This window comes from Sinocyclocheilus anshuiensis, unplaced genomic scaffold (genome assembly GCF_001515605.1).
Source record: "Sinocyclocheilus anshuiensis isolate Anshui unplaced genomic scaffold, SAMN03320099.WGS_v1.1 scaffold227, whole genome shotgun sequence".
Classification (NCBI taxonomy): domain Eukaryota; kingdom Metazoa; phylum Chordata; class Actinopteri; order Cypriniformes; family Cyprinidae; genus Sinocyclocheilus; species Sinocyclocheilus anshuiensis.
In genome coordinates this window covers 695,419-707,442 of record NW_015549590.1, presented here as the reverse complement: position 1 = coordinate 707,442, position 12,024 = coordinate 695,419, and the positions used below count along the sequence as shown (strand labels likewise).

At 38.2% G+C, this 12,024-nt stretch overlaps 1 protein-coding gene across 1 annotated transcript in view; it reads left to right on the top strand.

Moving 5' to 3' along the window:
- The window catches only part of LOC107658041 (sorbin and SH3 domain-containing protein 2-like), a 60,878-nt gene that overhangs the window by 34,016 nt on the left and 14,838 nt on the right, over nt 1-12,024 (top strand). The window contains exons 9-18 of the mRNA XM_016446430.1: nt 568-716; nt 2,001-2,067; nt 2,739-2,810; nt 3,983-4,196; nt 4,322-4,436; nt 5,275-5,358; nt 5,897-5,953; nt 7,739-7,788; nt 8,350-8,525; nt 8,878-10,416. Coding sequence (XP_016301916.1) covers nt 568-716; nt 2,001-2,067; nt 2,739-2,810; nt 3,983-4,196; nt 4,322-4,436; nt 5,275-5,358; nt 5,897-5,953; nt 7,739-7,788; nt 8,350-8,525; nt 8,878-10,416 — 2,523 coding nt within the window. The remainder of the gene's footprint in view (nt 1-567; nt 717-2,000; nt 2,068-2,738; nt 2,811-3,982; nt 4,197-4,321; nt 4,437-5,274; nt 5,359-5,896; nt 5,954-7,738; nt 7,789-8,349; nt 8,526-8,877; nt 10,417-12,024) is intronic.

The window sequence follows — 12,024 nt, the reverse complement described above, 5'->3', positions numbered from 1 at the left end:
ATATGTCATAAGCGTTGCAGTTCTCCCTGGTCACTGGAGAGATGTGCCAGACTCTAATGAAGTACTAATGCGTGAGTAAACATAGTGCATTTTTACCGCCCCTGTGACACTAAGCGTATCTTGACTGGTCCGCTCTGAGTGTGCGCCCGCGATCTCTCTAATCCCAAGTGGCAAATGCCTGGGATTAAGCTCAAATCTGAGTGCTGGAGCGGTTGGGGTGAGGGAGGAGCTGAGACACTGGGATTACAGCGTCTGTGTGCGTGAGGCTGGCCTTTGTCTCCGAACCAGAGCCCATTTTGCTGTTTTTCCCTAAAAGGCTTCAGTCTGAATGCCTGTACATGCCAGAGAACTCTGGAGTGGAGAGCTGCTTTCTGTGTTTATGATTCAATCCCGGAATACTGGAATCAACATATTTATGGATTATTTCTCCTGATTTGGAATTACAGTCTGCACTGCATCCCTGACCTGGCTGTATTTCTCAGTTACTGACATGGGAATGTTGGTTAGTTCCATGAGAATTACTAAAAACACACCCCCTCCAACCTGACCCTGTCTTCCTCCCATCAGCCTCTGAGTCTAGCACTCCCATCTACGCTAACGTGGATCCTCCTGCACGAGCACCACAGACTGACAGGAAAGAAACAACAGGGAAAGCTCCGCTCTACACTGGCATCGGTCCCGTGGATGAGTCTGGGATTCCCGTTGCCATACGGGCGGTGAGTGAATGCTGTTCCAGGATGTTAATCTTTTGTTTCCATATTTATACCATGCAGCTCAGAATAAATATAATCATTTGGTATTATTGTATACATTTTTGTCTTGCACTCAAGTCACAGAAGGAAATTATTAAGCAAATGATAGTTTCTTTAACTTTGTGCATTTATGGTGGAATTTTTATAAACGTTAAGAACATTTCTACCACAATGTCTATTCTTACCACAAATTATATACAGTACTGTATTTTACAGCATTTTGTGAGGAAAATGACAGTTTTGCGGTAAAATAACTACCAGTTTAGCTAGCATTTAGGTTGTGTTTTATGTATCTTAAATACACAAATAAATCATATTTTTAAACTTAATATTTTGACAAAATTATACCTTAATTGGAAATGATGCACAATAAAATATTCTGTTCACAAATTATATTTCTAGATATATACAAATAATTTTAACAGGAAATATAAAAACAAAAGTTTATGATTAGATAATAATAAATGTAGATAATAATTGTTTTAAACATGTAAGAATTCAAATATTTTCATAGTTTAATATTGAAATTCTGGATTTGGGATATGGATGGAACAATAAAAATCTATAATCTATAACAATGCATTTGAAAAGTACAAATATAAATGATGAATGCATGGCAGAAAGTTTACTAAACAGTTTTTGTGTGTTAGTTTTATAATGAAAATGACTTTTAAATCTGTTAGTTTTATTATAATTAAACATCTGGCACATAAAAGTGCCTGAAGTTGAAGAAACACCTACATGTTACTGGAGAACTTCATACTGTAACTACTATAGGCTTATTTAGAGTTTATTAACAATGCAATAAACAAGCTTAGCATTCATTTTGAGAAAGCTCCCTGACTCTTTATTGGCTCTGGAGACAATGTCGGAAGTGCATACCTATAATTGTTAATTCCAGAATTAATCTTCAGTCGGTCTCTGGTCACATGGGACGAGCTGTTTTGATTTGTGCGCTAAATTGCATTTTCCCACACAGAGTTTCATTTATCCCCAGGGAAACAGGGGCAGCTGTGCTCAGCATCATTGATGGGCCAGCAGACAGACAGTGATGTGTCTCTCAGAGAGGCCAGTTGCATCAGCATTTTTATAGGAGCCTTTTGCATCCAGAGTTTTGGACTCAAGGTCATGGAGCACATTCGGGTTGCTATTTGTTTTCTAAACTTTGCTTCTGGACCTTGGAATCTTAATCTGTAAGAGCTGGGAAAGCCTGTAATCTAAAAATGCTTGCTTTGTGTGTTGTTTTAGACTGTCGACAGGCCAAAAGATTGGTACAAAACCATGTTCAAACAGATTCATGTGGTGCCTAAACCAGGTAAAACCGGATTTTTTATATCTACCACCATTACCTTAAAAATGTATGCTAATATTAAGAAATCATAAGCTCTAAGAAGAAGAAAAAAAGCCTATTATGTGGTTATTGGAAGGAATTTTCTACAGTAGTTAAACACTCACATACCAACTTATTTTTAGTTCAGTTTCTTCTATTCACTTTTTATAGCACTTATGCAACACAGAAATTGACAGAAAACATTTTTGCAAACTATCATAGTTTGTGCACTTTTGTAATTTATTATTTTACACAAACAGATATTTACAGGTTGGTTTTATGAATGCAAGGAATATACAGAATCTCCCTGTATTTTCTGTGTGATAGTGGACCTGTCTGCTAAGGGGATAGATGTTTTGCAGAGAAGTGCAACCTAAAGAGGAGTGACAATAAAAGAGCTTTACTCAGCAGGTTGTGGATTACAAGTGTGTTCATTACTGGTATTGGACTGTCGGGGGGTTTGCCTGAGAGATTACAGGGGTCACAGGATCAAACCCTTCATTTCGCATCTTATTATGTTTTTTAATTGTCTTACTCCCACATCCTGCTTACAAATGAGTTTGTTTACATTATTAGGTTTAAAGCACTCTGTATGCAGTTCCTGTTTGTGATATATGTAATCCATATTAATCATGTCTGCTTATTTGTTTTCACAGATAACGAGTGGTCTGGGTCCCGTACTGCCACAGATCCTGTTACAAGTACTGGCACAACTATTTCCAAACAAGGTCTCTCTTTGATTTAGTATTATTTTATTACCAAATAATGTTGATACCAAATAATCAAAACTAGAAGAACTAAAACTAGTATAAACCAATAGGAATAAGCATAATTAGTAATTAACTTTTTTTCGGGAACACTTTATTTTAGTGTCCTTGTTGCACATTACGGATACTTACCAAAGTAATAAAAATAGTTGTACATAATTTTATGTATAATGTCTGCAGTTACATTTTTTATTGTTTTTTAATAAGTAAAAAGCAATTCATTTAATAATTAAATAATTAAAGATTATTACTTTATTACAAATTAATGTATAATGTCAACAAAATGTTATATATACACATATGCATTGCCAGCCAAGTTTAGAATAATTAAACTTGCGTTTTTAATGTTTTATAAGCCTCTTATGCTTACAAAGGCTGCATTTATTTGATAAAGTCTAATTTTAAGTTTTTAAGCATTTTTATATCAAAATTATACTCTAGCAAATAAATGCAGCCTTGGTAAGCGTAAGAGAACATTTTAAATATTGTGTAATCTTGTAAACCGTTATTACAATTTAAAATAACAATTTTGATAAACAATTTGAAAATATTTTAAAATGTAATTTATTCCTGTAATGTCAAAGCTGAATTTTCAACATCATTACATCAGCCTTTAGTGTCATATGACTCTTCAGAAATAATTCTAATATGTGACCCTGAACCACAAAAGCAGTCATAAGTAGCACGGGTATATTTGTAGCAATAGCCAACAATACATTGTATGGGTCAAAATTATCGATTTTTCTTTTATGCCAAAAACCATTAGGATATTAAGTAAAGATTATGTTCCATGAAGATATTTTGTAAAATTCCTACCGTAAATATATCAAAACTTAATTTTTGTTTAGTAATATGCATCACAACTAAAGGTGATTTTCTCAATATTTAGATTTTTTTGCACCCTCAGATTCCAGATTTTCAAATAGTTGTATCTCAGCCAAATACATCAATGGTTAGCTTATTTATTCAGCTTTCAGATGATGTATGAATCTCAATTTCAAAAAATTTTGTGGTCCAGGGTCACATATATACAAAAAAAAAAAAAAACACTGTAAAAATTGGTTACAATGTACTAAATTACATTTAGTATTATATATTTGTTACAGTATATTATGTGTTGTTATTTCTTTCAGATAAGCATGCTGCACCTAATGCTGCTCAGGCCCATCCTGCACCTAAAACCAGCACCTACTGGCCCATCACCAAGAGTGTCTCTGATAACGGAATATATGGTCTCAGGGTGCCTGCCTCCTCTTCTCTCCCGACCCCTCTGCCCACATCAGCATCCACACAGCAGAGATCCAGCGAAAGGGAGGCACCACAGAGAGGCAGGAGCACACCTGACATGTGAGAATCACCCATCCATGCTTATACTATCACAACAATACTTCTCAGGCAAACTTAATTTAAAGGATTTTCAGATGTGAAAACAGCTACTAAGTCCCAATTTTCAGGCAATATTTGTCTCTCAGGAATGAGTGGGGGCCTCCTGACAGAAAGGTGGACACACGGAAATACAGAGCAGAGCCGAGAAGCATCTTTGACTATGAGCCGGGGAAGTCATCTATTTTAGAGCAAGAGAGAGCGGTAAGTATTCAGTGACTTTTAAAGTTTAATATTTTATCATTTTTGTGTGAACTTTTAAAATGGCAATGAATGGAATTAAATTAGCCTAGATTTAAAGTAACTTAATTATTTATGGCTTGTTTAAAGATGGTTACACAAAGTGCATTAAATTTATGAGGCATTTTTACTATTTGAGTTTAGTATTTGAAGGCACAAAACATATCGATCTTAGAATTAACGCCCCATGGCTTTATGGGTAGACAGATCGACTATCAATCGGCGAGTCCCAGTGTCAGCAGCGCTGCAGGCATGATACACCGAATGTTGATAGACTAAACTGAGTTGTTCTTGTATATTAATAGAATTGTATTGACAATACGCAGCAACAGTTGAAGCTACATGATAGGCTTTCTGTATTTGTTAAAAGAACCTCCACAAACATTTGCCCTAATCGGGCAGAAGTGCTTCAGCAAGCCTGTGCAGAGTCACTCAATAGAGCAGATAAACTGTGGGTCCATTAGAGCGTAATGTGGTCAAGGTCACTAATAAGGTTAGAGAAACCAATTTGCTTCTGCTAGAGCAGTTTGTCCTTGTGCAGTGAGTGTTTGTTATGTGCCACTGCCCCCTGCTGGATAGGAGCGGAAAATTAAAAAAAATTAAAAAGCCTTTGCTCTTTTGCTATTTTCAGCAAAGTAATACTAGTTTTGCGCTCTGCTGAACTTCACAAATCAACGATGTTCCCTTATTTCTTGCCATTCCTCATTTTACATCTGTGTCTGACTGTCACATTCGCATGATTACCTCGTTTCATTCCTTCCTTTCGTCTTCTTCCCCCACTTGCTTTCATTACCAACACCAGACAAGTAACTTAAGGCCAGAGGACATAGATTTAGAGAATGAGCCGTGGTATAAGTTCTTTGCTGAACTGGAGTTTGGGCGGCCGGTAAGTGTGACTTTGGTGCTGCTAGCATGCCGCTTGTGATTGGTGTGGGGGTGGAAAGGTCAGATACGTGCTGTCGGCCTGTGGTGGACATGTCTGAAATGACTGGTTGGAATGAGTAGACAATTCTGGACACTGTAACACATGTGCTGGAGTGTGATGAATAACCAATATCAGGTTCTGTGTAAATGAGCCTTGCTTCCTCCTACTAGAATTTGTGTTTTTGCATTTCCGGCTTTGATTTGCACACATTCAACTACTGTTGTGGATTAATTTGACCATATTTGCATGACTTTACAAATTAGGTTTTCACTCTTTGTGCAAGGTGTGTGTAGTTTAGTAGTCTTTGGCTTGGCGTGCTATACGTTGTGTTTATATAAAAGGAGCTGTACTGCAGTGTGTGTAGTGTTTTTGTTGCATATGTGCAACTTTAGTTTGTGGTCGTCACATTGTTGCTTTCATAGTCATGTGACTTTACTTTCTCCCTTGTTATGTCACCATTTCTCTGCTATTCCCGCCTCTGTCCCACCTCTGGGTGAAGCCTCCAAAAAAACGTCTTGATTACAATCCAGAGAGCTCTCCTCGATTCCAAGCAGAGGTAAAGGATGAGTGATTGACTAAATGATTAACTGCTTCACTGACCAACTAGGAGAACAAAAGAGAGAAATTAACAGAAAGAAGCTAATGCCTGCCTTCTCAACCCATCCTCATTTAACATCACTTAACTTCAATTCTAACACAAAGTCCATTGTTTTGAGTAAAGCAATGCACTCTTGAGATAGGCCACAAATTGAACTACAGAACTGAGAAAATAAAAGTTTATGCAAAGAAGGATTACTTAGAAATAGTCTGTTAAACATGTTAAGAAGTATTGATTTACATTTAGTGTAGCCTCCTGCTTCTTCTCACAGAAGTGTTTTCCTTTACCATAGCTCTGAACACTCTTGTACATGTAAATAATGCATATCTGATATAAGTAATATGCTTCTTTGCAAATATGTATAATAAATACATTTTAGCAAACACCTAATGTCATTTCAAAATTTTGATTAAGTAGATACTTGCATGCACATTAGGATGGCATGGTAAATTTGTGTTAAGAACATTCTAATGATCCTCTTTTATTATTATTATTAACGTGTAAGTGCTGCTATTTACAAAGGTAATTGCAGGTGAAAGTGTGGTCTTAAGACCTTAAGTCTTAAGAATGCATGTACACCTGCATTTGCTTCTCTTATCATAATAACATTTAATTATAGTATTATATCATTTATTTCTCGTGAGACAGGAGCACTTCCTCCTGGCTGTCATCTGCCGATTCTGTCCATGTGTTTGTTGTAGGTGAAGGATCTATGGACGTGCCATCTACAGTATCACATTACTACATCTCTTTCACTCACAGACTTTTTTCTGTCATTGTAAATATAGTTTGCTGGCTGTCAACGGGAATAATTAATTAAGAATAAATTAATAGTGTCGCTTTCCTGCACACACACTAAGTTGTTTTCACACGCTATTCAGAATTATGCAAATCAAGTAACATTGAATGCATATGTTTTGCAATCATGGCACATCTATAATGATCTATGTTTATCATATTTACACAGAAAGGAGGCGTGATTGAAAGAGTGCATATTTCAGTGCATTTTGCACATAGTTAAACTGAATTTGTTAGTGATCAAGACATATGCACAGGCATATAACTACCACATGCAAGTGGCGCAGCTTTTTAGTGAATTTTTCTTAATGTTTTTTTTGATCACTTGCTCCCTGTGAACTGCTACTGACCACTGTAAGGAGAGAACGTAACTCAGAGGCCAGTGTAGTAACAGTTATGGTTTGAGGAATGCTGTAAATCCAAACAAAGAATTGCTAAAAATTGTCACAGAGGCTTTGCAGCCCAATTTTGAGCCTGCTAGTGTCGTATCTGTCACTCAGAGCTGTATTTATGTTGACTAGATGTAAATGTGTCACACTGAGGAGACATTCTCGGTACTGCATGCTTGGGCTACTTTTAAAGAGGGTTAAAAAAATGCGAGGGGCGTCTGCTGCTGGTCTGAAGAGCTGTTCCAGATAACACTGCTCAGAACTTCAGTAAACAGGAAGATGATTATCTACTCCAGCCATGCGTACAAGGAATTCCCTGCTTTGTTCGACATAGAAACCCTCGTAAGTGATCTAACGCATCTAGCTGTCCTGGGAATGGCTGGGTTTTCAAGGGACAGCTGGCCCACATCACTGTGTCCAGACATTGGGAGTTTCACTGTTTTAACCATTGTTGGATTTGTGAAGGAGAGCGCTGGGTATCAAGGAACCTACTATAAAGTAAGTTTGGATAATAAGCAAAGAATTCACCCTGCTTTTTCGCCTTCATCTGTTGCAGACATCCCTTTATCAGCCATCCATAGAGAGGAGCCTTGAAAGGCTCTCAAGGTAGGTTTAACTGTAAATGCATTGAAATGATTTGAAGTCACACAAATATATAGTTTATTGCATAGATTTTTTTAAAGTATCTATCTATGTTTTTAAAATATCAAACAAAGTGACACTTTTCTCAAAACATTTTTGCAATGACTTTTAACCAACTGGTCCCAAGGTCAGTCTTAAGGGATGCATAGTGCAGGTCATGACATTACAGAACTTGTTCTTCTATAACATTCAGAAAGTGTCTGACTACTTTTTGTCTTATTTGTAATATTCTTTTGTATCAATAACTAAAATATTTTATAATATATTATATATAATATATAATACTATCAAATCTAACAGACTTCTTCTTGTGAAACATTTTGCAACCATGCAAAAAATGCCACTTGGTTTGATTTTTGTTTTCCAATATATGTTGAGGTCACTGTATAGGTGAGAAACCATGGCATTACTTTCAAATGGAGATTAGGATTGCATTTCATTCTAAACTTGTTCCCCTTTTTTAACATTGTTTATTACGTTTTTGAATATATTGTTTACAAATCTTCAACCACATTGATTCTGCAGCTCTGCCATTGATAACAAGAGACGGAAATCTGAACCTGCAGCCACTCAGTCCAGGGCTCAGAACAGTGTGGGCACAACACAAACATCTGTCAGACCACTAGAGCTACCCAGGAGCAGCAGCACCCAGAGGAATCCCCTCACCAGCCCCAGCTCGCCCGCCACCACCAGGACTAAAGGTAGACATCAGACAAGCAGCCAGACTTGTGCACATTATTATAAGAATAAGCAACAGAAGGTTCACACACAATTTTCATTTTGCTCCTCGCAGCGCAAGCAGAATTTTAAACGAATTTCCCTTTGCATGAATAAAGTTCAATTAATTATTTAGTGTTTACAATCTTGCCTCAGTGTAGTGTAGCATATCAATTGCTTCTTTATTCATCGAGGCCTTGTTGATGTCTGATTTCTTTCCAGTTTTCCTCCAGGTCGTAGTATAAACATCCTTACTTTTCTCTCCTGTGGGTCACTTACCTTTTAATGTCTTCTCATGTCTCTTTTTTACCATGCTGCTTGTGGTGGATATCTAAGGTGGGGATGTGAGCAATATGCACACAGCACATTTAAATTGTCAAAGTCCAAACCATGCTACCTCAGAATCCACATATCAAAAGAAAGGGCAATATGAGGACAGTTTCATAGCTGTCCCAGCTGTCTCAGAAGGCTTCTCCAGCCTCCCCGAAGGCTGGAAAAAAGCCCAAGAGAACCCAGAAGACTGGATGATCTCAGAGGAGACCACGTCTAAGCTCAAATCCTGGAGTTGTGATGACCTTCTCTCTGAGGGGAGGGGAAAGGAAGTGCAGACCCGTTCGGAAAGCACCGGCTTTTTGTTGCACAACGGGGAACTAGAGGCATCACAATGCATTGGCGCCCAAGAATCTGAGGATCCTAGGGAGAGGACAAGGCACCGCTCAGCCCACGATGCACCAGGCTTCCTCAAACTCTACAAAAAGATGCATCACATCAACCGACAAGAGCTGATAAACTCTACGGTGATATGCTCCGTCAAAGCCAGGATCCATAAGTATGAGAGCGAACAGCGGAAGGACAGACGCACTGGCAACAAGGGCTGTAACGAAGAGGTGCCTCGGGACATGGTGCACAATAGGATTTCTGAATTCGAAAGTCTAATCCAGAAGTCCAAATCCATGCCAAATCTTGGGGACGAGTGCCTGATCAGGAGTTCTTGTAGGAGGGCCAGCAGTCCCAAGCGTAGCCTCTCTATTGAGTCATTACTGGATGAAGAATCACCTGCCAGAAATCCTCCTGAAGGACGGCCTCAATACCCCAAGATAAGCACCCACATGCCAATCCACATTCAAGTCACCAGTGACCAATTACAGAACTCTGCCATGCAACACGACTACTCAGACAGCGAACATGATGCTGTAGTGTCTGACCTTAGCGACTTCATCCAGATTGAGGGATCAACCTTCTGTAGTGAGAGGGAGTTTGACGTGTGTTCATTTGCCTCCTCCGAGAGCTTCTGTGGATCTGGGCACCACCATCATTATCACAGGCAGCTTGTGAGCTCCTGTAAGGGCCGCTGCCCGGCTTCCTACACGCGCTTCACCACTATGATCAAGCACGAGAGGGCCAAGCAGGAACGGAGGCAACATTTGCGAGTAGAGGAGTCTGAGTTCGGCCTCAGCAAACTCGCCTTCCTGGTCAGCCCAGTGCCTTTCCGCCGGAAGAACCTGTCACCTTTGAGTTGTTCCCGAGTGCCAAACTCTAAGAGCTGTATGTATGAGGCTCTAGATTCGGCCCTGAAAGACATCTACGACCACATCCACGCTGAGAAGCACAGGGGTAACCTGCCGGACAACAGCATCCTTCATAGGTTGCTGGTGGAGTTGCTTCCTGACATTCCTGAGAGGAATTCGTCTCTACACGCACTAGAGAGAAACAGCCCAACAATTCAGCCTCGCTCTTGCCACCCACAGCCTGACGGCATGCCCAGCCAGGACACTCACCAATCTGAGTACTCACGCCTGTCCTATAGTGCCTCTCACAACCATATAGACAGCAACAACAACCAGAGGAAGCACAACTTTGAATACTGCTATCAAGGTGGACTCTACTCATCCATCTCTGGCTTCCCAAATCCCATTCTGTCCCCCGTGTTTGAGTTCTGCTCCTCCACCATTGCTATGTTCCATTTGTGTTTGTTAATGTGCTTGCTTAGAGCAAGGGTGTCCAAAACTGCACCTGGAAGGCCAACTTCCTTTAGCGCAGTAGTCCTCAACTTCAGTTTTGGGTACCCACCGCTCTGTACATTTTGCATTTCTGTCTTATCTGACATACTCAGTTCATGCTGCCTTCACATGCTATCGGAAACTTCCTACTTCCCACTTCTGAAGTTGTAATTAGAGTTTGTCATGTTCAAGTGCTTTGTTGTCAGAAAGAACAGAAATCCAGTCTGTTTCTTGGGGAAATTTTATTAAAGCCAAAAGGTATATTTTAGAAGATATTTAGTCAATGTCCAACAGGTTTTGAATAAAATGTAGCATCCCATTAATTGGTAGCCATACAGTATAAATATTCACAGTGCTATCTAGATATTCAGCTGGCTGACGATTCCTAAATTTCAGTCAAATAAATGCTATTTTCCTTGTGTTCAGTGCACACAATATACATTAAATGGTTATTTATATACGTAAATATTAGTGCTGCTAATTTTTATCAAAATAAAAGTTTTTGTTTACATAATATATGTGTGTACTGTGTATATTTATTATGTATATCAACTCCCGTACATCGCTATCCATATAAACATTCACTGCGCTATCTAGAATATTCAGCTGGCTGACGATTCCTAAATTTCAGTCAAATAAATGCTATTTTCCTTGTGTTCAGTGCACACAATATACATTAAATGGTTATTTATATACGTAAATATTAGTGCTGCTAATTTTTATCAAAATAAAAGTTTTTGTTTACATAATATATGTGTGTACTGTGTATATTTATTATGTATATCAACCCTCTACATTGCGAGTAAATCACTCGAATATGCGACTAAATCTTACTCTGGGCGACTAAATAACGTCTATCTTTTAAGTGTGAAAAATATGCAAACAATTAAAAAAACAGGAAGGGGGCAAAAACTTTTTCACACCACTGTATATAAGTATAGTATTTCAGTCTGGCGAGTAAACAAAAAAAATTACTAGCCAATGGCGATTATATTGCCAAGGTGTGCGTAGAGGGTTGTATATATACTGTAAATACACATGCATACACCTATATATTTTGAAAAAAATTGCATATATTTACATGTATATATTTATATTCATATAATTTATATTTTATATATATATATATATATATATATATATATTGTATACAAATGTAACATATTTTTCTTAAATATATACATGCATGTGCATATACATAATAAATATGCACAGTACACACACATATATTATGTAAACAAAACCTGTATTTGACGTACCGTAAACTAGTGTGAAGGCGCACGACTCGCCGTCGCTTTGCTGATAGCGCTGTGTTTCTCACACATGCAAAGAGAGAGTGAGAGTCTTGCATACCATGCTGAATTGACACGCTACATGTAAACCATATTCTTTGTTGTATTTTCCTGTCAAAATAACAGAGTTCATTTAGAATTATTCAGCTTTTAAGAACAAGCAGAAGATATGCCGGTTTCTCGGCAGTGGG